Source organism: Poromitra crassiceps (assembly GCF_964638095.1).
Source record: "Poromitra crassiceps genome assembly, chromosome: 22".
NCBI classification, from domain to species: Eukaryota; Metazoa; Chordata; class Actinopteri; order Beryciformes; family Melamphaidae; genus Poromitra; species Poromitra crassiceps.
In genome coordinates this window covers 21,623,551-21,648,622 of record NC_139647.1, presented here as the reverse complement: position 1 = coordinate 21,648,622, position 25,072 = coordinate 21,623,551, and the positions used below count along the sequence as shown (strand labels likewise).

Genomic DNA, 25,072 nt, shown 5'->3' with positions numbered 1-25,072 from the left:
AATTACTAGGCGTCACATAGGTCGTACGGACCTATATTCAAACCCTCTTGTAAGAATAGCAGAAATATTGACACCAATGTAAGACATGAAAGCTACCCACGTCTTATGAAATACAGCATCTTTGTGCTGTGTCTTTTATTGAACGATTTTTATTTATTTAAAGAGGATTTCAAACGATAATGTTGGGAGTTTCTTTCACCCCATAGTCAACAAAGTAAATATTGGGCCCATTTTCCACAATCCACATAATTCACATTACATTCTGACACTAAAATGGCATTTTTCAGACAGACAGATCAGGAGAAAATTAACTTTGTTGGAGACCTGTCTCTGTCTCAGCAACAAACTCACGAGATTTGGCAACAGGAGGCAGAGCTCACGCAGGGAGCGATGAGCTAAAGCTACATGTGAAGTTTGTACCTGTAGCAGCTAAAAAAAAATCAGTGGATATCTTAGTGAGAACTAGATTGAGCTAACAAGGCAGGCTCGTGTTTATATGTGTGTGGTGTGTGTGGAGTTTTGGGAGCTCACGATCTCTAGCTCAAGTTAGCTTGCTAGGTCAGCACCACACTTCAAGGGGAGAGCTGACCACGCCCATTTAGGAGACCAGAAGAGTACCATTTCTTGCTATTGGCGGAGCCTGGAATAAGCAATCTCTATAGTCCATTATCTGTGTTTGTGTCTCCTTCAGTATAAAGGGCCAGTCCAGCTGCCTGGATCCTATGTTTCTGGAGGGCGGCAGAGGCACCGCGGGACACGCGTCTAGAGGGAGCCCATACGGCAGACCCAACGCGGGACACGCATCTAAATGCAGCAAAAAGGAGGTGAGCTTACAGCAAAATCTCTCTGACTGTCATTTTCCTAGCCTGGCTCCAGACCTTCGAAGCCACGCCCACTCCACAGTTGTGGATGTGGCTGTTCTTGGTCTGGCATCGTCATGTGCAAAGCGTTTTCTCCGGTCGAACCGACGTCCATATATTTATACGGTCTATGCTTCCTGCTTCCTTTCAGAATGTGAGGACAGAGGCAGAGTGTCCGCGGAAGTGTCTCGAGACCCTTCATCCAAATGTGGCCAAACGACGCTGGACCAAGGAGGAAGACAAAATGGTAAAAGCACAGCTCACCTCACCTCGGGGCCGTAATGCTCACATCACTGTTGTGCAAACTTTGACATTTATGAAGCTATAATCTAGGGCTGGGCAATATATCAATATTATATTATTTGTAATATGGTGATATGACATAAGTGTTGTATTTTCCTGCTTTTAAAGGCTGCATTACAGTGAACTTATCAGACTGTTCTAGCTGTTCTATTATTTGCCTTTACCCACTTAGTCATTACAGTATATCTACATTACTGAAGATTATTTAGCAAAAATCTCATTGTGTCAATATTTTGTGAAAGCACCAATACATTTTAGATTACATTGCGATAGTACACAAACACGGCATATCTTTAGACTGTGGGAGGAAACCCACGCAAACACGAGGACAACATGCAAACTTCACACAGAAAGGACCGGGGTGGGGATTCAAACCCATGACCTTCTTGCTGTGAGGTGACAGTGCTAACCACTGAGCCACCGTGCAGATATCATGTATCACCATTCAGCCTAAAGATACAGAGATGCTGTATGATCTTTGGTCCATATCGCCCAGCCCTACTATAACCTACTAATAGGTAATAGAGTACGGCAGGAATGAGTCCAGAAGACGCTAGCACTTATGTGTCAAAGTGAATGGGATATTTGTATGGGGATTTCAGTTAAATAGCTTTTTCTCAAAAAAAACACATTCACATTCAAAGTCATAGAAGTGGTCCTCATTTGTGAAGCTTATCTTGCTGAACACAAACTTTGCTGTTTCATAAACTTTTGCTAACCACAGACCTTTCATGCGTTTAACTGAAATCCCCATACAAAAATCCCATTGCCTTTTACATAGGGATGCACCGATATGAAAATTTTGGCCGATGCCGATAACCGATATTAACATTGCTGTTATGGCCGATAACCGATATTTACCGATGTCGATATGATCTGTATAAAAACACATTTCTATGATAATAAAATGTTGTACATACTGAAAAACACATGTAAACACTGAATTTGAAAAAGTAATGCATTTCTTTATTTCAAAAACATTTGTAAAAGCCCATAAATCATAGATTTACTGCATTATTTCATCTCAATGTGAAGAATTTGGCTGATACCGATAACCGATATTAACATTGCAACATCGGACCGATACCGATATGTTAAAAAATGACTAACATCGGCCGATACCGATATGATTGCCGATATATCGTGCATCCCTACTTTTACACCTACAAAGCAGGAAGTGCAGGGCCTTCTGGGTAAGTCTATAACAATGTGCTGTGCTGTGTTGCAGTTGATGGAGCTGGTGGCTCAGTTTGGGACTGGAGCGTGGCGGGACATAGCCGACCACCTGGGCAGCCGTAGCACCAAGCGGTGCCGCGAGCGATGGCTGAACCACCTCAACCCTGCTCTGATAAAGAGCTGCTGGACCAGCGAGGAGGACCGCATCATCTGCGAGGCCCATCACAACCTGGGAAACCGCTGGAGCGAAATAGCCAAGCTGCTGCCTGGCAGGTAAAGGAGGAGGAGAGAGGAGTTAGTTTATTTCTCGTTTTGGAAAATCGTTTTGCGTCTGTAGCAGTCAGACAAGATACAGTACAGACAAGATACAGTACAGTACAATACAATACAAACAGTTATGACAGATACAACAAATATTTGATCACAAAGTGTTTCACACCAACCCTAGTGAAAAATGATTAGATATTACAATGAGTGCGTTTACATGCAGACAATAAACGGATAACTGAGAATAATCAGTTTATGGCAATAATCTGATTTCTGCATTTACATGCACTTTAATAATCCGACAATAGGAAAAATCCGGGTTTACATGATTCAGTCAATTAGTCGGATTTCTCTCCAGAAGGCAGCGGTAATTCCTCAATAAAACAACAAAAGAAGTTGCAAAATGCAAAATCACATTTTCATTACTTCTTTGTCCGGCTCGGAGGATGGTTCAGGTGAAAATTAGTTTGTATCTCGTTGTCGGGAGGCGTCGCTTTGGAAGTGTGAATCTGTCATATATTTCCAACTTTACCATGCAAGCATAGCGCACAGAGACAGGCAGGCGACTGAAGCACGTCAAATAACATGAACGATACAGATCTTGACCCAACTGAATTTAAATAGCTGTCAGAAAACGGAGAGAATTAAGGTATTTAGTGGCGGATAACTTGTGTTTTGAACAGCTGAGTAGGCTACGTTTTGTTCGTATAAATCTTTTTAATCCGTCATCTGAAAAAACCCGTCACACACAGATCACGGCTTGCACACTGAGTCCAATGCGTTTTATTAATGCGTCGTTCTATTCGCAATTCGAGACAAATATTCGTCATCTCTTGTATCCACATTACAACATAGCAGTGCAGCAACGGGGAGGCAGCAGGTCGGGAAATGCCTGTTGCAGGAGCTCCGTGCTGCTCGCCTTCATCTCATCAAGCCGGCTGTGGTGCGCCATGGCCGGGGAGAAGAAGCAGAAAGGGGCCAGTGAGTGAGTGAGTGAGCAGCGCGCGTCTCCAGCTGTCTCTCTCTCCCGCAACGTGTACATGCGCAGATCTATAAACCCGAAAGAAAGCTGGTTATGCTGTATACATGCAGAGAGAAGACCGATTATTGCCCAGAAACCTAGGTGTGTTTATCGGTTTATTCATAACCCGTTTATGACCATAAACGGATAAAGCTTATCGGTTTATGCTGTTTACGTGACCACTTGAATAATCAGGTAACTCAGAAATCCGCTAATAAACAGTTTATTGGTGTGCATGTAAACGCACTCTATGTCTTCAGAGTTTATTTAGCAGAGCTATACTGGAAGTTATAAAAGATCTCTGGGCACGGGAAGTCTGCAGAGACGGTGCCCTGTACCTCTGTCTTGGTGGTAACAAACTGATATTCAGTATTGAGAGGGTGTGATGTGTCAGTGAGGATTGCCCTCTCAGTTCGTCTCAGTTATTCTTGGCTCTTTTGCGATGGCACAGCTATCGAATATATGAATGAATGCATGAAGGTTTTGTTATGAATGGATGATGTTTTGTTCCCAGGACGGACAACGGCATAAAAAACAGGTGGAACAGTAGTCTGAAGAAGAAGGTGGAGAGGGAGGGCTATCCTCCCCAGACATGTTCCAAGCCGGCCTCCAAGAGGAGCTCTGGGACCTCCTGCATCAAGGTGAGCTCACACTACCTTAGGGCTGCTCGAGTAATCGAATTTTAATCTAGATTACGATTTGGGCTGTCCACCATTATGAAAACAAGATAATCGACATCAAACGATTTTGCGGCTCTTGTCTCTCTCGTTCTGTCTTGTGTTTTAAATCAAGCGCACCCCTTCTTTTGCTCGGCCCCTCCCCCTAAGCACACCAGCTCGAGTTGTGAATGACTGTCGTGTGAAGAGCCACGGGAGGTTTCTCCTCCCCGCTTATTTCCGTGGTAGCACAAGAATAAATGACAGAAGTCACAGAAAGAGAGCCGCTGGTCGAGAAGAGAGGTGAAACAACATATGTGGGGTGGAAACACTATGGTTTCGCCGAGTTTAAAGGTCCTTACACTGCGCATATCTTGCACTGTTTGTTCCAAGTCTGTGGCTGTGACAGGTGGGTCAAAACTCGCATCGCAATTCCGTGCTGTATCGCATCGCTCTTGATGTGTAACTGATGTGTGACGCGAATATACAGCACAGAATTGCGATGCGAGTTTTGACCCACCTGTCAAGATATGCGCGGTCGTGGCTGCACCCCGTAACACGACCTCTCCCTCTTTGTTTAATCACTTGAAATCCACTCACAAAGTGGTCTATGACCAAGCAATAAACGCTAAACGAACAAAAAGACAAAGCCCCAGTTACTCCTGCCACCGCAAAGTGTCATCGATTCAGGACACTCTTTACAATGCGACCGCATATTCAACAGCTAACGAGCTCACAGATAAACATTAACAATAGCCTATTGTGAACCTAAACGTAAGTCGCTTTGGATAAAAACCATCTGCCAAATGAGTAATTTAATGTAATGTAAACGAACGTTACTCAATAGCGTTCTCATTTGGTTAGATTTGAGGTTTAAGGACTACTAGTTCAGATGTTTACCAACAAATTGAATGTAGATTAATAGTTGCAGTTGGTTGTGGCAGTTCACTGCAACATAGTAGGCCTACATGTACTGTATATTTATTTTAGTTTTTATTTTATTTCTAAATCTTTGCACTTTTATTATTTATTTTCACTTATTTATTTATTTATTTTCAATTATATCATATTTATATATATACAAAGACATCCAATGTTAAAAAGAAAAGCCAGTGTCAATGCTCAATAAATTCATGATGTTCTCAATGTCAATGAATAATCGTGTTAAATAATCGTGATCTCAATATCAATCAAAATAATCGTGATTATGATTTTTGCCATAATCGAGCAGCCCTACACTACCTAAAGACCCTTGTCTGTCGGTGTGTGTGTGTGTGTGTGTGTGTGTGTGTGTGTGTGTGTGTGTGTGTGTGTGTGTGTGTGTGTGTGTGTGTGTGGGTCAGCCTGTCTGTGTGTGTGTGTGTGTGTGTGGGTCAGCCTGTCTGTGTGTGTGTGTGTGTGTGTGTGTGTGTGTGTGTGTGTCTGTCAGTCTGTCTGTCTGTCTGTCAGTCTGTGTGTCTGTCAGTCTGTCTGCCTGTCTGTCTGTCTGTCTGTCACTCTGTCTGTCTGTCTGTCTGTCTGAGGTCACCTGTTTGCTGCTATTTGACGCACGTGGTCCTGGGCTGAAGTTGCCCTTGTGATTATGCTCAACATTAAATATGGATACAGATGGAGCCTTCTGTCCATACTGCCATACTGTGTGTTAATTTCTTGCGGAATTCTGCACGTTTTCTGAAAGCTTACGGATACGGATGAAACAGAAGAGTAACACACACACACACACACACACACACACACACACACACACACATGTTGGCTCTCTACTGCCTACTAGTGGATGTATTGCTTAACATGATACCAACGTGAAATACGTGGAAGTATGTGGGCCATGACGGTTGCATTGTTTGAAACAGACATGTTTATTTTCGTACGAAAATGGAGCATAACTGAGCCATTCTTGTTATATAGCACCACCATCTGGTCGGATAGCTCTCTTATGCTGTGCCTCTCCATTAGGTGGAACACCCCAGCAGCCAGGTGGAGGACAGACGTCCCCCCTGCCCCCCCGCTGACTGTCCCCCCTCTCCGGCTGGTGGCAATCTAGCAGCTGATGGTTCCTTCAAACTGACTCCTATGGTGGAACAAGAAATGCTAATATGGCTGGAACAGGTAATCTTAAGCCATTTTTAATATTTCACGATACACGAAAGTTCGACTGAAATAAAAACTACATTCAATTTAATAAAATTCCCTGCATTTAAAAAAAAAGTGAGCTGCCCCTAACATGCCCCCACTGTCCCTCTGTGTTCAGGCTGATGCGGAGGGCTTGACCTTGGGAGAGGAGGGCTTGATCTTGGGAGCGGAGGGCTTGATCTTGGGAGCCCCGCTGGGCTGTGAGGAGCTGAGCCGCTCCCCAGCAGACAGAGGCGTGGAGCCCCGGTACTGCTCACCCCAGCCCACCCGGCCTGTGCGTAAACTCAGCCAGCGGGAGGTGGGTATTCGCTTAACACTCAACTTTTTCTTCTGCAGTCAAATCTGACTTCCATCTTTCTTTTCTTTGGGGATTTATTTGTCTTTGTATTTTTGGACATGTACATTGTTTTGTCTGCAGTGTTTGTTTGTCACAATGTTTCTGTGGAAACGTGGGAGAACCTGATTGAATCAATTAAGGGAACATTTTGGGAAATTTGCCTATTCCCCGTTTTCACCTCAGCCATTTTGTGTCTAAAAGGCAGGAAGTAACACAGGCCCCAGCGCTGGAACACCTAAATGGATTGGAAGTTGGAAACCCTTGTTAATGTTTTGCTTGCACCCGTGTTACTTCCTGCCTTTTAGACATAAAATGGCTGCTGTGAAAAAGGCCCATTTGCCATATTCCCGATAGTAAAACGAGGTGATAGATGCCCTATCTATCTTCTCGTCTCACTATTGAGAATATGGCAAATAGGACAATCTCCCAAAAATATTGGTGTGTTGCTTTAAGGATGGATGTTCATGGCTGGGTACACTGTCACTGCTGAGTAGAGTCTAAGGGCTCTATCTTCCCGACGGCGGTAATTTTTGCGTTAGCGCCCGTTTTGCGCCGCGCAAAGCCCTAATTGTGGGCGTTTCGGCCCGCTGCGCTTCGCGTCTTCTCGGCGCACATCTCTGTATAGGCGTGTTTATGCCCAAAAGCATTGTGGAGGTGTGGTCATGCCCATAAAACCACAGCGTCACGTCAGCAGCTTCCTGAGAGGGAGAAAGAGGAAGAGAAAAGATAGCCTAGATGGGGAGAGGGAGGGAGAGAGAGGGAGAGAGAGATGTGAGAATGTCATGCATATAAATCAAAAAACGTGCTCATGCCCACCTGTGAATCACCTGTGTATTATACTGAGAGGCGATGAGTGATGCTGCTCTATTTGAAGAAGATGAATTTCGTTCCACCAGCACACATTTTATTAATCAGCTATTTTCTATTCGTTTCTATTAATATATATACATCGAATCCCACCAATTTCATTGTCATTTTCCCATTGGCGCACATAAAGACACATGCTTCCGTCACTGTCTGCTTGATGGCGAGAGGGACTTCAGCTGCCATCCGCGCTGTGGCATGCAATTGCAGGGAAAGAGGTTAGGCTACTGTACTGGCCGGACACAGGTGCGAAAAAAATGATGCGTTTTGAATTGGATTAGGGGGACGAGGGTCTGGCGGGGGGGAGTCTGTATGGGTGCTGGATCGGGGTCTCCCCCGAGCAGGTGGGAGCTGGACGGGTATGCAGGCTTGGTGGTGGGGTGGGTGTGGGTCGGTGCCCTGGATGTTTTGGGCTGGCCAGGGTGGGGAGAGGCAACTTGGCACAACACCGTCGCAACTTTCTCAAAAGCAATCTATTGTTACCTCACACCACAGACCTGTATGGTCGGGAATTATGTAGCCTAATATAACATGACAAACTAATTCTCATTTTCAAATCAAGGTGTGTTTTTTCTGTAATGTAAGCAATAGTTGAAAATCAACGTGGCATTCCGAGGAGAGAAGAGTGTGTGCAGGTGCGAGTGGAGTGACATCCATGCCGTGCGTAAATGGATCCAATCAAGTCTGCGTTTGCGCTAAGACCAGCTATTTCCTGGCGTTAAAATTGAGAGCACCCAAGGCGATTTTTTCCTAACACATTGCGCTGGAACGCCTATTTTGGAACGGGCAACTCCCAAACCTCTCTTTGTGCTCGCCACATACCGACGGTATCCTCCCCACAGCGCTAAATGACACTTGCGCGAGACACATGATAGGCTAGAGGCCCACCGACACGCCTGGGCCACGCCTACACCTGTGTCATCACAGCGCAAAACTGGATGGTGCGCTGGGAAGATAGCAATAAGAGGCGTGCAAATGCAGCGCAAACGATAGCGCAAACGATAGCGCCGTACAACGATAGGGCCCTAAATGTGCTTATTATGAGTTTGATAACTGATTTGATTGGATTGCACCTTCCCACAGTGGGAATTGAAGCTGTAATCCTGCCACTGTGTGTGCTGAATTGCAGATGGTGTTGTTGGGGCAGACTCCTGACCAGGTCACCATGACGGAGCTGGCCTGGCAGTTCATGGAGTCCCAGACACAGTGGTATGTGTTGTCATATTATTAGACACAGTGGTATGTGTTGTCATATTATTAGACACAGTGGTATGTGTTGTCATATTATTGTAATGGATGAGAGACACATATTGATAAGATGATTGATGTTGAACACGTGATGCATTTGTTGACACCATTTGATTGATGATGATGATGATGATGATGATGATGATGATGATGTCTCCTGTCAGTCTCTATAAGAGCGAGTTCAGCAGCCTGGCAGACACAGTGAACCAGGTGATGATGAACAAGGGAGCGGAGTTCACCGGCGAGGAGGGCGGTGCCAAGGATGAGGAGTTTGAGGAGCCTCTCTGGCCAGATTCTGAAATGCCAGATTTTGAAATGCTGGTGGACAAGTGGCTGAGGTAAGCAGAATAATCTCTTATCTACCTAATGTGTTTTTAGATCAGTTTGTCTTGCAGTCCCACCCTGGAACAAGTCTTTGAAAATTTAATGTGAAGTCTGTACTAGAAGTGAATGATAAAAAAAGCTAAATGCACAGGATCTATAGTCTGTGGAGGCTGCACTTAGTCTGAAAATTACGCTTCAGGATCCTGGGGTTTTGGGGATTTAAATGTTGAATAATAATTAACTGTTTTCCTGTTCATCTAGTGTACTTTAAAAGCTGTTATGGACTTTACACCATTTATATGATTTTTCATGTCACAAACCATTTTTTCAGTTTTTCAGTTTCACTTTACAGGAATATACCAGCATTAGTTGTTGTCTCATTAGTCATTGTCTCATACTTGTGTGTGTGTGTGTGTGTGTGTGTGTGTGTGTGTGTGTGTGTGTGTGTGTGTGTGTGTGTGTGTGTGTGTGTGTGTGTGTGTGTGTGTGTGTGTGTGTGTGTGTGTGTGTGTGTGTGCGTGTTTTAATCACGTCATGATCACTACAACATGCAGTGAGGTTCAAATTGAATAAATAGCTACATCTCTGACACCTTGTGACAACCAAAGCACAGCAAATAGTGCTTCCCTGCCAATTCTGAAACAACAGAGCTATGTTTATAGGGGGCAGCCGAAACATGTCAGGACATATAACATTGATTGATTGATTGATTGATTGATTGATTGATTGATTGATTGATATGGGTCTTGGTGTTTTTTAGGTGAGAAGCCGAACTCCCCGGCAGAGCCCCGTGGAAACAAGGCAGTCTTCACGAAGAGGAGGAACAGCGCAAAGAAAAGCTCCTGTTGAAGCTACGATCGCCATGTCTCTGCTATTGAGGAGCGAGGGCATTCCACCCCACCCACCCCCCCACCCCTTCCCCCCCCACCCACCCAGGCCGAACTCTTTGCCTCCTCTGATGTTGAAGCCCAGGCAGTAGTCGTCTGATGTCGTGTAGAGGTGGACGATCCTGCGGGGGGCGCTGTCTGAACTGGTGTCTGACGGCGTGCGACCGTTCTCCTCCACCACCATCCGCCTGTGAATTAGATCCACCCTACACACACATGTGCAAACATGTTAGATATGATCATCACCCCCCCCCCCACACACACACACACACACACACACATTCATCCAGTTATCAGTTATGTATTGTACATTTTTATTGTGATTATTTTTGACAGACTAAATGCATCAAACACTGAAGAGGGCAATGTTCCGTGTCCTACTCAATGACTCTTAAATCCCTTCTTAAATGCACTATATTCTTTATCTTTTTATTGTGATTACTTTTTAACTGACTGTCAATGCACTGAAGAACCAACATTGAACAGGGCAGAACGCTAAACAAATGACTATTCTGTAGGGATGCACCGATCGATCGGCACGTGACCGGAAATGGCCGATTTTCACGTGATCGGCCTCGATCGGTGATCTGCGCCGGTCACTCTAAATAGCCGATTCTGTGAGCCGATTTTCACATGACGTGCGCGCACCCCAAAGCACCGAGACAGGCACCCAGCCACCACACCACCCATGCCAGCATACCTTCCTCGTTGTGGATTTTTTTCACCGTCAGTGAAGTAGACAAAGCTCGCAGTTTGTCACACATGCAAGTCGAAAATAAGCCGTGGAGACAGAGATGCGGCCGAGTCCCGCTCGGCTGGAGTCCAGTCTGAGCGGCTCGCTTCACCTCACTGGCCCCTCTCTCTCTGCTCTCTCTCCCCGGGAAGCGGTGCTCCAGCAACCCGCCACCGCGCACAGCCGGCTTGGCGAGGTGAACGCGAGCATTGTGTCCAGTAACCATTCCCCGACCTGCATTCTCCATTCCACATCAGCGCTGCTGCCTCAGCCTGTCACTCATGTTGCAACGTGGTGGATACAGGAGAGACTATTTGTTTCGTATTGCAAATAGAACGACATGAGAACAACGGACATAATAATAAAAATGCATCGGACTCACAAGTGCAACGTTTTCTGTGCGTGATGATATTTTTCCGGATGGCAGATAAAAATACGCATACCAAACTTCGGACTGTGTGTAAACTCCGCCTGATATTCAGACTGAAGATCGTTACTGTAACTCATAAACTCATTTCCCCTCTACTCAAGAGGACTGGTCTGGAGCCAGTCTATAAACTCCTTGTCCATGGATCATTTTGATGTTCTGTTGCACCTGTTTTCTTTTGGAAAAGTAAATGCATGGTAGCTGTGGCATATAGGCTATTGGATTTAATTTAATTTTTGTATTCATTGTATTTGCACAAAAAAGCTCTGTCCAGTAGCCTAACCTGGAACACTTTTATTTTGAGATGTGTTTGAGTGAGATGGTCCTACTTCATGCAAATGATAAGAATTGTTTATTTGTTTATTTGGATCCCCATTAGATGTAAGAATTGTTCTATGAATCTTAATTTTCAAACAAAGTTACAAAAACGTTTGTGTAAGCTGTCAATTGTTGTTTTTAGAAAAAAAAATCGGAATCGGCAAAAATCGGTATCGGAAAGTCAGACTATTCAAAAATCGGAAATCGGAATCGGCCAAGAAAATGGCAATCGGTGCATCCCTGCTATTCTGTGCTTGGCTCTATTCCATGTTTTCTGTGAGAACAATTGACTTGCGTCTCTTTTGAGACTGTAAAAAGTGTTGTTTTGTTGCCTCCCTCTCCCAGTTTTTATGTTTTATTTTGATGCAATGCTAATATCTTTTTGTCATTTTTGAATGTTGAATTTTATTATAAACATTGTTATTACATCAACAATTGCGCTTGTTGGACAATGATTTAAAAACAGCAGCTGAAAACCAGCCTGAAGGACAGACTGCAGGATTGCTAAGTGTAAACATGACAGTTGTTCAGTGTTCAGGAAAACTTCCAAAACTGACAGAAAAGTACCTATGACTCAGCATCACTTCATCTGCTACATGCAGAGAATATACAGGAAATGGACAAAATGTTACTTTACTGTTTACCTACAAGTAACAAGTAACAACTACACATTTTGAATGTTAAAATTCCATACTTTTACAAACTCAAATTTCCAGCCTTCTCTGGATTTCACAGACCATATTGGAGTAAGGTGTCACTTTGTGGTGAAGGCAGGAAGTAACACAGGTGCAAGCAAAACATTAATGAGGGTTTCCAACTTCCAATAATACATTTAGGTGATCCAGTGCCGGTTGCCCTCGTTACTGTTTTGCTTGCACCTGTGTTACTTCCTGCCTTTTAGACACACAATGGGTGAATTGGGTGGGAAGTGAAATAGGAGAACTATCTTAAACGTTACTGCTCCTGTATGGTTCTGAGGCTATGTCACCTGGAGGACAAATCAGACGGTAGTACACTGAAGCTATGTCACCTGGAGGACAAATCAGATGGTAGTACACTGAAGCTATGTCACCTGGAGGACAAATCAGACGGTAGTACACTGAAGGTGTCCAATAGTGGGGCAGTGAGGCGGTGCCAGTGCACGCCTATCCGTGTCAGTGTGGCATGAGGTCATTCAACACAACACGGACACACCGCTAACGCAGTTACACTTTGTTTTGATATCATTTTATCGCCATTTTATTAGTCTCTCGGCGACCTACATCAAAGTTCCAGAGAAATGGAATCAGTTTCGATTGTGTTTCAGACAATAGATGCATTTATTTAGGCCTACAGATCGTATTGCCACCTGTGCCACATGGATAGACTATTGCTCGCAAAAGGTAGCCTAATAGCAAAGCATAACAATCAGTGTTGGGCAAGTTACTTTCAAAATGTAATATACTACATATTACTTGTTACTTTCATTTGAAAGTAATACGTTACTTTACATTATTACTGTCTGTGTAGAGTAACTCGTTACTTATTACACTACTTTTGCATTACTTGCGCCAAAACAACAGCAGCAGCAGAATGACATCGCTGCCCCGGAACCATCCCGAAAACTAATGTCAACCGCCTTGAAGTCAGTGTAAACAATCCAAAATTCAAAATGTTATTCTTTTCCTTTGTTATTGTCATCTATAGTGGTTATTTGCATAAAAAACACACAGTTTGATTAGGACATTATTCTATCTTTATTTAAATATGTGCTTTGATTTGAAAAAAAAAAACTCAATTTGTAACTTGAGTTACTTGACAAAGTAACTGGTAGAATATTACTGAAATCCTATAAGTAATAAGTTATATTACAGAGTTACTGCTAAAAGTAATATATTACATGTAATATGTTACTTTTGTAATGAGTTACCCCCAGCACTGATAACAATACAGGTTAGTTTGAATGACTCAGTTTGAATAAGAAAGAAGCCCACATGTTTACGCAAGACGGGGCGGCTTTAGCTCAGGAGGTAGAGCGGGTCGGCCAATGACGTAAGGGTTGGCGGTTCGATCCCCGCTCCCTCCCACCTGCTGTCGTTGTGTCCTTGGGCAAGACACCCAACCCTCCTTGCTCCCGATGGTGTGTACATGGCACACCATGGCAGCCTGCCGCCATCGGTGTATGTAAAGCGCTTTTGCTATATAAATGCAGGCCATTTACCATTTACAATGTCCACGTGCTGAATGAACGCTGATCAATGATAGAAAAACACTGGTGAGTGACATTCAATGCAACAGACGAGAGAACAGCATTCTAACACGACTATTCTATTCTATTCTATTAAGCTCTCAGCTTATAGACCTCACCATACCAGTATCAACATGGAGTTTTTTTTTTCTTGCCTGAGAGCACGTTACTCAACACAGCCTCCTCCTCACGACACAACAGCTATCCATTTAATTAAACATGACTTGGTCTCTGTCCCGAGGGGAAGCACCATGCGCTGTTGATTGCCTTGCAGACGGGTCACTGGTGGCAGTGAGGAGAGCAGGAGGAGCGGACCTCTCTTGGCACGGAGAAACCAGGGTTAGAACACATGATTTAACCTACTGGCATAATTAGGACTGCATCTCGGAATCAGGATATCCAGAGTCCAAGGTTCACTCATGGACCACTCTTCAGATCCTGATTAAATCGATTTTTCTAACCTTTCCCCCTATGGACCTAGTATTTTTTTTTATAGGGGTATCTGGAATATTATGGTACTATGACTTCTTCATACTTTGATACTGGCTTCAATCAAGGTACAATGATCTTATCTAATAGAGGATGATACAGTCCTTTTGTCCATGCTGAGTGGGGGACCACCAAATACCAGAGAGTCCAGCTCCCCACCGGGCCCTGCCCCCCACCCCACCCGCCCAGGCTGCCCCTCCTCTCTCCCCGACATTAGAACCCAGGTTCCCCCCTTGTCTGGATGACTAAGGGCAGGGGAGCTGGACGGACAGCGCGGCTCACTCCTCTCACGCCTCTGGTGGCCGGAGGGAGATGACGAATGGAGAGGGCCGCCCCCACCCCCACAACGGAGGCCAGGCAGGGGGGTCCCACGCGGCCTACGCGCGCTACATGCAGAGGAAACAGCACCGCCACAGGTGCAGGTCCTCCTCACCCATGGGGAGAGTCATCCTCATCAACGCACCTGTTGATGGTGAGTCTGGGACACACGGTCAGGTGCCACTGTCACACTGTCACACTGTCACACTGTCACACTGTCACCGTCAACAAGAGGCATTTAGCTCAGTCAACCAGGGCTAGATTGATATATTGGTTTGCTGATACTGTATATCAGGGCAGATATTGGCTTTTTATTTATTTTTTAAATCTGCAATATTGGCTAATCACCGTTGTCCCCCTCTGCTGTGATAGATATGATGCCATTTGTAAGATTATTTATAGAAGAGTATATAAAGTTATACTATAATATAAGTGTAGAAATAGTCAAATAGAAATACATACACTCACATGTGTATACAGATTGGTGCCAAGTGTAATAAGTTGTACAAGGTAGCCTACACAGTAGGCTACACATCGCAATCAATAGATAATCTGGGGTAAAAATAAATAAAGGCCCCAATCAACTACACTGGTAAAAAAAACACTGAAAGCGAATAGGAGTAAAAGGTTAGGTCACATAAGAAATACTTAAGTGAGTAATTAATTTAGAAAACAGGGGGGGGGGGGCTTTAAGACTTAAGGCATACAACTCTGATAACAGACAGGATGCAGGCAATACTAATTGTATAGAGTGGTCAAATACCCCACAAATAAAAGCGACTAAAATAGATAAATTCTCATAAAGTGGCTACAGGAAAGGTCTCAGGTCAAAAGATTCATTGAGCAGGAAGTGCGCATGTGTGCCATGACGTGTTCCATGACGTCTCCCACCCCTCCCACCCATGGATTGTATTACAAGAAGAAAATACCCCCGTATACGGCTCTTAGTGGCTTCTGAAGAAAAAATGACCCATAAAAAATGTGTTGATAATTAAAAGAGTCGTTTTATACTTTGAGTGACACCCGGAAAAAAGATTCCCCTGGGTTTAACCGCTGCCGGGGTCCCCATGCAAGTGGATGGGAATGTTCCTTTCTGGGCTGCATGGCTTTACGCAGGCCTCTCTGGTTCCTGTAGGATCGACCATTACTGCCACACACCTACACACACACCCAGTGATCTGATGCTTCACACTGCTGGAGAGAGAGAGACACACACAGACACACACACACACACACACACACACACACACACACACACACACACACACACACACACACACACACAGCATAACTACTCTGGAATTAAAACCAATATATATATCTACATATCTATTCTGTTCAAGTGCCAGTATTGAGCACAGTATATTACACTACATACAGTAACAGCTACTTTAATACAAAGAAGTTGTTGGTAAACCTGTAAACAGCAGCAGACTGGTTCTCTTTCAGTCGATACACTCTCTCCCAAAATGTCTTGGCACACACTGACTGGTCCTGACACACACACACGCATGTACGTACGCACACACACGCACACACACACACACAAATCATTGAAAAAATATTGTCTTCGTGTTTTAGCATTTATTCACATTCCTGTTTACCGGTAGTTTCTTGTGAAGAGACAGAGACAGAGACAGAGAGAGAGTGTATGTGTGCGTGTGTGTGTGTGTATGTGTGCGTGTCATTTAAGCTATTTTAAAGTCCTAAAAAAAAAATTGATGAAATGATCTATTAAATCCATAGATTGTATAATAGATGGATATAGTGAGCGTGACGTCACCCATTGGGTTTTGATGGAACGAAATGAGGCTTGAATGCAAAATAGATGGTACCGCTGCCTGGGGTGTTATCTCCACCAACAGATAAGTGACTTTTAATAAGATGGATTAAACCAGAGGGAATGGCTTTGATTAAGAGCTCTACAACTAGGCTAAATAGTAGAATGTCTGCCCCATACACATTCACACCTATATCTACTCAAAAAGCTTTTCTGTTGCAAGTAGTACACACACTTAATCATGGTTTGAAAGGAAGTTTAACCCTGTAACTTTTTCAGAAGGTATTCGTGGTTAATTACCAAACACAAGACCAGGGGCGTCATGCAAGCCAAAAATCTGAGGGGGTGAACTCGCACAAGGTGCGGCGCCCAAAAAAAATTGGGGGGTTGGAAGCCAGATTTAGATCTCATTTTAAATTAACAGAGTGAGCAGGTGTAACCATAAGGCTATTTTCCAAACTGCTCTCAGCCTCCTGGAAAGATCCATAATCACCAGACTAAGTACATTGCCACTGCCCAGGCTCAATGGACTTGACAAAAAAGGGAGACCACACGTTTCAAAGCAATGTAACACAATGTTTATTTTGGCTGGTATTGCCTTTTCAGAAGGTAGAAATCTTTTCTCTTCCATTAGTCTCATCTAGTGTCCTCTAGAGCAGGGGTTCTCAACCTTTTTTGTGCCAAGGACCGGTAGATACATGGAAAAAAAAGTCGCGGACCGGTTGTCAATTTTAATGGTTTTAGTTACATATATATTTACTCACCAGGTGGTGACAAAGGGTAAATAACAGCCTTTTGTGTTGTACTGTATGCAGCCTATACAGTATTTATGTTTTTGTTTTAACTACAAACATAAATAAACGTCAACTTGAAACTATGTTTCAACTACCACACACAGCCTATAATATTATAGCCTATGTTTATTAAAAAAAAAAAAAAATTACCTCTCAAAAATCTGAGGGGGCAATTGCCCCCTCAGTTACAATGGGCATGACGCCACTGCACAAGACAAGTCTTTCAAGTAACTTCTTAGAATTAAAACATCCATCCCAGGATCCGGAAGGCACTTCTGCAAAGAACCAAAAACAACAGGTGGAAATGGGTTTGCCACATTTTCAGCTTTATTACTGGGCGAGTAATATAAGGATGATGGCCTTCTGGTTACAAGAGAAACCTCCACTCTGGTTAGCCATTGAAGACATTTCTTGTTATCCTACCTCTCTTTCTGCTTTGCTTTTTTCAGCTTTACCCTCTACATATCCTAAAACATTAGATAATCCAGTAGTGTCTCACACACTTAAGATTTGGTCTCAGATCAGGAGATTTTATGGATGGCAGACTGCCTCTCTTCAAGGTCCTCTCACGAAGAATCACTCCTTTGCACCGTCATCTAACAATACAACTTTTGAGGATTGGTTTGGAAAAGGAATTCATACTTTTAATGATATGTTTATTAAAAATGTATTTCCATCATTTGAACAGGTGCAAAACAAATACGATTTACCACGGACACATTTTTTTTTAAATATCTACAGGTTCGGGACTTTGTTAAAAAAAATGATGCATCCTTTCCTAATTCTCCAGATCAGTCGTCAATGGAAGCTATTCTTTTGAGGAATCCACATTACAAAGGAGGCACATCTTATATATATGGGATTTTGTATGAGTTGACATGTACAGCAACTGTAAAACACCTGAGAGTGGCGTGGCAGGATGATTTGGGTGGGGAAATTGAGGAGTGGCAGTGGCAGATTGCTTTAGAACAGGTTCATGCTTCCTCAGTATGTTTAAGACATGGTCTTATACAATTAAGCAATATAGCATGAGAGCAAGTGTGTTGTGGCGAATATACTGTATCCCGCTGATAAGCTGGTAACAGCTTATCAGCGGGATATATGCCACAACACCACGCAGCTCGAGTGCTATATTGCTTTTATAAAACGGTTTCCAAGTATAATAATATAATAATAATAATACTATAAGTCCGACTGGCATGGTATTCTGATAGTCAGTTGAAACACTACTGTAAGGCGGGACCGCAAGAACGTGCGGGTGATTTGATTGGATCGTTCTGGAGACTGAAGTTGACATTGGCCAATCCTGGCGCTTGCTGAGAAGCTGAGAGCTTTCTGGAAAGCCGACAGGCAGCTCGAGCGCAGCGCTGCATCCTCAGCGCTTGCTGAGAAGCTGAGTGATTTCTGCAAAGCCCGACACCAACTAACGTTACGGGTTTAAATGCGGGGTTAACAGCCTTTTTTTGCAAAGAAGACATTAGCCCGCATTTATTCTTGTACAAAACATAATTTTCTGCGAAGTATTAGTAAAGTTATAAGCGAAGATCGATTCACAAGGATCTGACAGCTGTCTCCGCCATTTGTTTTTTTTGAGGTAACCAAAGGCTTTTAGTAAGAGAGTTGCCATGGCAACCAATAACCCATGGCCATGGGTTATTGGAGTGGGTTATTGGATTTATACAATGGCTGTGAACCAATCAGATTGCTTGATTTGAGAGAGCCGTTTTATAATTCAAGATAATTCATAGGTTACATTGGTCTAAACAAAAGCTTAGTAAGATATTCCCAGATATTGACCCTTCATGTGATCGTTGTGGGCTTGCTCCAGCATCTTTAGCTCATATGTTCTGGATTTGCCCAAGGTTATCAAACTACTGGAATAGCATATTTCAAACTTTTTCAAACATTCTGCACAGACCTATTGAGTTAGACCCTTTAACAGCAGTTCTGGGAATTATTGATCCTGAAAAAATTAGTGGCGACGAACATTATATGGTATCATTTGTCTGTATACTGGCACGGAGGCTCATCTTACTGAACTGGAAACAGAAATCTGCACCAACCCATTTAAACCTAATGAATGATGTAATGAAGCATTTGGAACTGGAAAAAATAAAGTTCTCTCTGTGGAAGCAGGAACACAAGTTTGATAAGATTTGGCAACCTTTTGTAGATCATTTCAGGAGTATGAATGTGTCGGGCAGGAGTGGAGAAGGTCTCCTTTGAATACTGGTGTCAAGGAGGAACACATAGTATTTTTTTTTTATATATACATTTTTTTTTTATTGTGCATCCAATTATGTGTTGTAGTTTTGTTTTTTGTCAGGTGTTTTTGTTTTGGTTGTCTGTTTTAATATGTTTTTAAGCCTGTGCGTATGTCTGCGATTTGTACTGTTCTGTCTTATGTGCAAAAAATAATAAATACAGTTAAAAAAATAATAATAATAATTAAAACATCCACAACCATCGAAATATTGCAGTCTTTATTTCAACGACATGTTTAATAGCAATGTCTAGATCAACTTTGAAGTTGCTAGACTCTAGTTTTGCTCTATAGATCAGCTGAACAATATCCAGCAGCTGGACCAACTCCCGCCCAGTGCGAAAAAGTTGCTGCCCTCTGCTGGTCCTGCAAGCAGACATTTTTCCATCATCACCCAAAACATTTCCTCTCTGTGTTTTAGAAAAGTTGGGTCTCATCACCACACACAGCACAACTCTCCCACATGACACTTAACACATGCACAAGCCCTTGTAGAACATAGAAACAAAAGAACTGAACCAGTGACATACAGAAGTCATGTCAATTTGAGCTGTCAAATCGCAGCTTCGATATCTTAAATCAACGCTTCAATATTTGACATGGGTGGGTCGCATAGATGTTTCTGATTGCTTGGACCACCAAATCCTTCAAAGTCTGATTCTCACTGATTTGTTTTCCGAGTCTTCACAACTGGAGTGATCATCATTAGGAACCTTTTTACGAAGGAAATCTCACATGAGCTTAGATTAGAATAAACCTGACATTCAAATCCAAACAAGAGGCACAAAGGTTGTGAGCAAACTTAACATCCCAACAATAGCCAATTCTTTTAGACCTGCAGACAAAGTTGAAACACGCAAATCCATTTTTACATTTTTACAAAACGCATATTTTAACCCCCCCCCCCATCCCCCCATCCCCCCAAATCTGATACCGGTACATATAAACCAGTTATTTTATCAAATTATTAATATTTATCATGTAAATTATGTATACTACAAATACATTCTGAATACTGTATTTTGGAGATACTTTTGTCAGTTCCAGAAGCATGTCTGCAAAAGCATGATCTCCCTCCCCGCCTCTCTCCTCGTCCCGTATCAGCTCAATACCGAACACGTCTTTTAGTTTCCAACTACGGGGCGATTCCGTATATTAAGTGACGGTTGGCAACCCTACTGACGACGTACTGTGAGTGTTGCTGATGTGAGTGTGCTTCAGTTGGACAGAGACACACTTACACGTCATGCAGGTGTTATCGGGGGCTAGTGTCCCCACGCTCTCCCACGTGTCCGTCTCGTCACTGTACCACTGTACCATGGTCTCATCGTCCTCAGAGGACGTGCTCAGTATGTAGATCATTCCATCCACCACAGCAGCAGTATCTTCAACAGAGTACCAATCTTCTTTCAGGGGACAACACATGGTCCACTGATCGCTCTTGGGGTTGTAACACTCCACCGTATTCAAGTTGTTGCCTGTGGTGCACTCAAACCCACCTATAACATAGATCTTTCCTTTGAGTGTACAGGCAGCTCCGCCAAAGGGAGCGATCTGCATAGGTGCCACCTCTGCCCAGACAGCGGTTTTAGGGTCGTACACCTGGACTCGATTTGTTTGAAAGCCGTCCAGCAAACCACCAGCAAGATAGAGCAGTCCGTCGAGGGACACCACAGAAGAACGGTGGACGTCTGCCATTTTGGTAGACTCTATCAATTGCCAGGAGTTGGTGATGGGGTTGTAGCACTCCACAGAGTCTATTTCATTGTCATAGCACACGCCCACCGCAAACACATAGCCGTTCAGCATCACCAGGTGGCAATATGCGCGAGCTACATTCATGGGAGCCAGCTCCAACCATGAGTCCAAGCAGGAGTCGTAGCGCCACATCTTCCTGCTGAATGAACCATCAAGGTTGGATTGCCCTCCAGCCAAATACACAGTAGAGCCTGACGCCACCAGACCGTGATTGGCTACATCGAGGGGCAGGCAGCCCAGGTGCTTCCATTGATTAGTCACAGGATCAAAGCTATCCACGTTACGCTCGAGATCCCCGCTCACTGTCAGGATCACTGTGGACCACGCCGTGTGGCAGGAGAGCTCTTCATTGGGCACGTTGACATCGTCACCAATGATCTCCGTCAGTTGGTCCACAGAGAGAGACAGGAACTCCTCCTGCTGGGAAACAGTGCTGAAGTTCTGGAGGATGTAGTCCATGCTGCGTTTCTCCAGCTCCTTACAGGAGTGGGCCTTGGCAAAGAAGTGGATCCCCACACAGTTCATTACATAGATCTGATGCTCCATGAACCGACAGCAGGCCTCTCGAACCACCATAAAGTCCAGCAGGTTAGCCGCTGCTAGCAGGGCCTGCACGTTTGCTTTGGAGATGACCACCTGTGATGTGTATGCATAGCTCACCAGCAAGCCAATCATCTGAGGTTCAACTCCACTGATGGGAACCCGTTCCTGTCTGGACTCTCTGAAGCCCGCGGAAAACATTGCCTGGAAGTAAGAGCTACATGAGGCCAGTACAGCGCGGTGGCAGGGGAACTCCTGCCCCCCACAGCACAGGGTGACATCACAGAGAGCATTGTTGAGCCGCAGGCTGTTCAGGCCCTGTAATCACCAAGACAAAGCAGAAAGAAACAGGGGGTGGTTTTTACACGGCGCACTGCACATTTCGACAAGACTTTTCAAACTCACGAAAATTAAAAACTGACTTCACATCGTTCTAGAGGACAAGTTGGCGGACAATTTCATGTGTTTACATAAATGTTTCCTCAAAGTTGAATCGAGTAGCGAAGCGAATGAAGGGAAATTACGCGATTTACGTCAGTATAACTCAAACCAATCACAAGGAAACATTCACCGTGTACACAGGGGTTGGCTATAATTTAAGTGACAGACCAAAGGACAAATCAAAAAATCCAGTTGGGAATCCACTCTTAACACATTCACTGCCAGCCGTTTTTCAATACTGTAGTTAGCTTCTGCCAAGGTTTTTTTTTGAGGATTTTGGCTCATCTTTCAAGAGCCGAGGATTCGTTTCTGTTAGGATTTTGTGAACACACAATATCTCAAAAGAACTAATAGAATGTGTGCTTTCTCTGTCTAAAAGAGTTAGTTTGTAGAGTTAGTAGTTATGTAAGCATTAGCAGTTGAATACAGCATGGTTTCAGCGTCTGAAAATTTATTCTGAGATAAACGGCTTTTTGTGAAATTCGATAGAACAGTCACTTTAACCATTCATTTTTGGCATCAGTAAGACGTCAGACATCTAAACAATAGTTTTGAACAGTAATTTCCTCCATAACAGCAGGAAACCCCCCTCTGCTTCCAACTCCTCCCTCCGTGGGCGTTCTCCTCCGCCCTCCTTGGCTCTGCAGCGGGTCTGTGACAAACGAGTTGCTGCTGCCTGGCTGCTGCCTGGCAGTCTGGATGGGGCTCGCTGGATGGGTTTCGCTCGTTTCTTGGCGTTTCGGTTGAGAGCTCTGATGAAGCTCTTGCGATTCTGGGCTTATTTATGGTGCGTGTTTCAAAGTGTGCATCCAGTCTATTCTTGGAACCCCCCACCGTTGCCACCGCTGTGCGTCAGCGCGAAAGTGAAAGCGTTTTTGCCATCCATTTTACAGTATGAGAACGGCTTCCTCGCGCTTTTCCCTCCAGTTTTGGCTCGCCTCTTTCTACTCTGGAGAGACATGTCGCCACTCAGTGGGTCGGTAAAATAGATTATACACATTCAATACCTCCAATATTGGTATAGGAGATGTAAAAGGGTTAGATCAACGTCCCACCGTCAAAAAAAAGAAAAATTGACGTAAAAACACGTCATTGGCAGTCAACCGTTGGATTTTGTTTGACGTAAAAACACGTCATTGGCAGTGAACGTGTTAAAGTCGAACTGAACCCGTTCGTCACGTGCATATGAGTCCGTTTCAGACTGAAAACATAGTTTGTCTAAGATGACAGGTTGAGAGGCGGGTCATAGTATCATGTCGATGATTTTATTTGACAATTCTGGGGACTGGATTGGGCTTTGGCCAATCCTGGCGTGTTCCGCCTCCAAATCGAGTGGGATTCAGTGTGTTGTGGCGCTCCCCCCGGGAAGAGCCTTTTGATGGGAGGAGTGGATGTCAGCGAGCCGCAGGCAGCCAGCTGCCTTCGTGTTGCCGAGCGGAGAGTGCAGCACGTCGGCCTGGAATCTCCGAAGTGCGACCCCTGACATCCAAGCTCTCGGATGCGCGCGCCATTATCACTGCTGTAAATACGATATCCCTGGAATGCGCGTTTTAATGGGTTACATTTCTTTGCATTCTTAGAGATTATAGTTTTTGTTTTTTGTTCATGTTTCTAACAATTGGCCAGGTTAGTAGTTAGTTTATGGGATAGGAATTCTGCCAGATGACAGGCACTAGGCGCAATTTTCTCTTTCTTTTGGAAGAGAAAATTATCCTGAAATGAAGATTTGATTGACAGCTGCATGTCGTGATATGATTGGTTGAAATGGGGTAGAAATTTGATAGTACTGGGTGACGTCAGCAAATTACTGTTATCAATGAAATCTTGAAAAATGAACTTTTGATGTGAAAAAGTGTGAAAAACAAAAGAAATTAGATTGTTGTGATTTTCTTTGCATACATTATTAAATAGGTGCACCGCTGCATACCCAGGTATTTGAACTAAAAGAAAAGAAAAGTCATTTTTGGGTTCAGCTCGACTTTAAAGGCGAGGAGTGACGATTTTTTGTTGTGCCGTTTTTTTTTCAGGCGGGCTGAAACGCTGAATTTGCTCCTCTACAGAGCTTGATTTAACTTATTATTTCGGGCCTTTTTCCAAATATATTTTTTCATTTTGTAGTAGTAATGGTGCATATTTGTCGATACTGTAACGATCCGCTCCCGGGACCGTTAATGAAGGAGGAGAGGAGGCGAATACTTGGCTTGCAATTCTGTGCGTTTATTCCATTACACTGGGTCACTATCGGCTATGACCACCAGCCTCCATCCACCCGCACGCCCTCAGCAGACTCACGTTCCCTCTTCCTTACACACACCTCCAAAATGGCTTCCCTCCCCTCCACCAATCCCCGAAGAGAATACCACCCCACCTGTCTCTCTGGTGCGTTCATGTTCCGTAGGAAACTAGCAATCTAGCACACAACATAAACCCCGTAATACAACACAATCCCACATTTACCCCAAAACCCACATCGCTACAATACAATCAGTGTTTTTATTCCAACATGACCCAATAGTAGACCCATTAGAGCGTGTTTAGAGCGGGAGGTTGGTCCTGCCTACCTGTAGCACGGCGTTGGGGTGGCTCGCATTCACACACAGGTAGTCCTCGCTGCCTGGATGCCGAGAAGCTGGATGAGCAGCAGCGGTGTGGACTGCAATCATTTCAGCCATATCTCTCTCTGTTTTCAAAGAAGATGCACGTGAGACAAACTGTGAACTATATCATCAACTATATTAGCGTAGCAACTCCGTGTCTGTAGCTAGGCTATAATAAAGTGCTCAAGTCAACAACAACCCACCTCAGTCTCGTGAGTCGTTCCACATGGGTGTGTGTGTGTGAGAAAGTGTGAACTATGTCAACTCTGTCTCTATTAGTGCAGCAACTGCGTGTCTGTATGCCATGTGCT

General features: G+C 43.9%; 1 protein-coding gene across 1 annotated transcript; it reads right to left on the bottom strand.

The window, feature by feature from the left end:
• Positions 1 to 9,945: 9,945 nt before the first annotated feature.
• LOC310796412 (kelch-like protein 23) lies at positions 9,946 to 24,827 on the bottom strand (the record flags this gene model as incomplete). The annotated part of the gene is made up of 5 exons (XM_083658600.1): positions 9,946 to 9,995; positions 10,122 to 10,282; positions 14,704 to 14,771; positions 20,605 to 22,041; positions 24,726 to 24,827. 5 exons carry the CDS (start codon positions 24,825 to 24,827, stop codon positions 9,946 to 9,948), a joined length of 1,818 nt encoding a protein of 605 aa, XP_083514726.1.
• Positions 24,828 to 25,072: the final 245 nt, after the last annotated feature.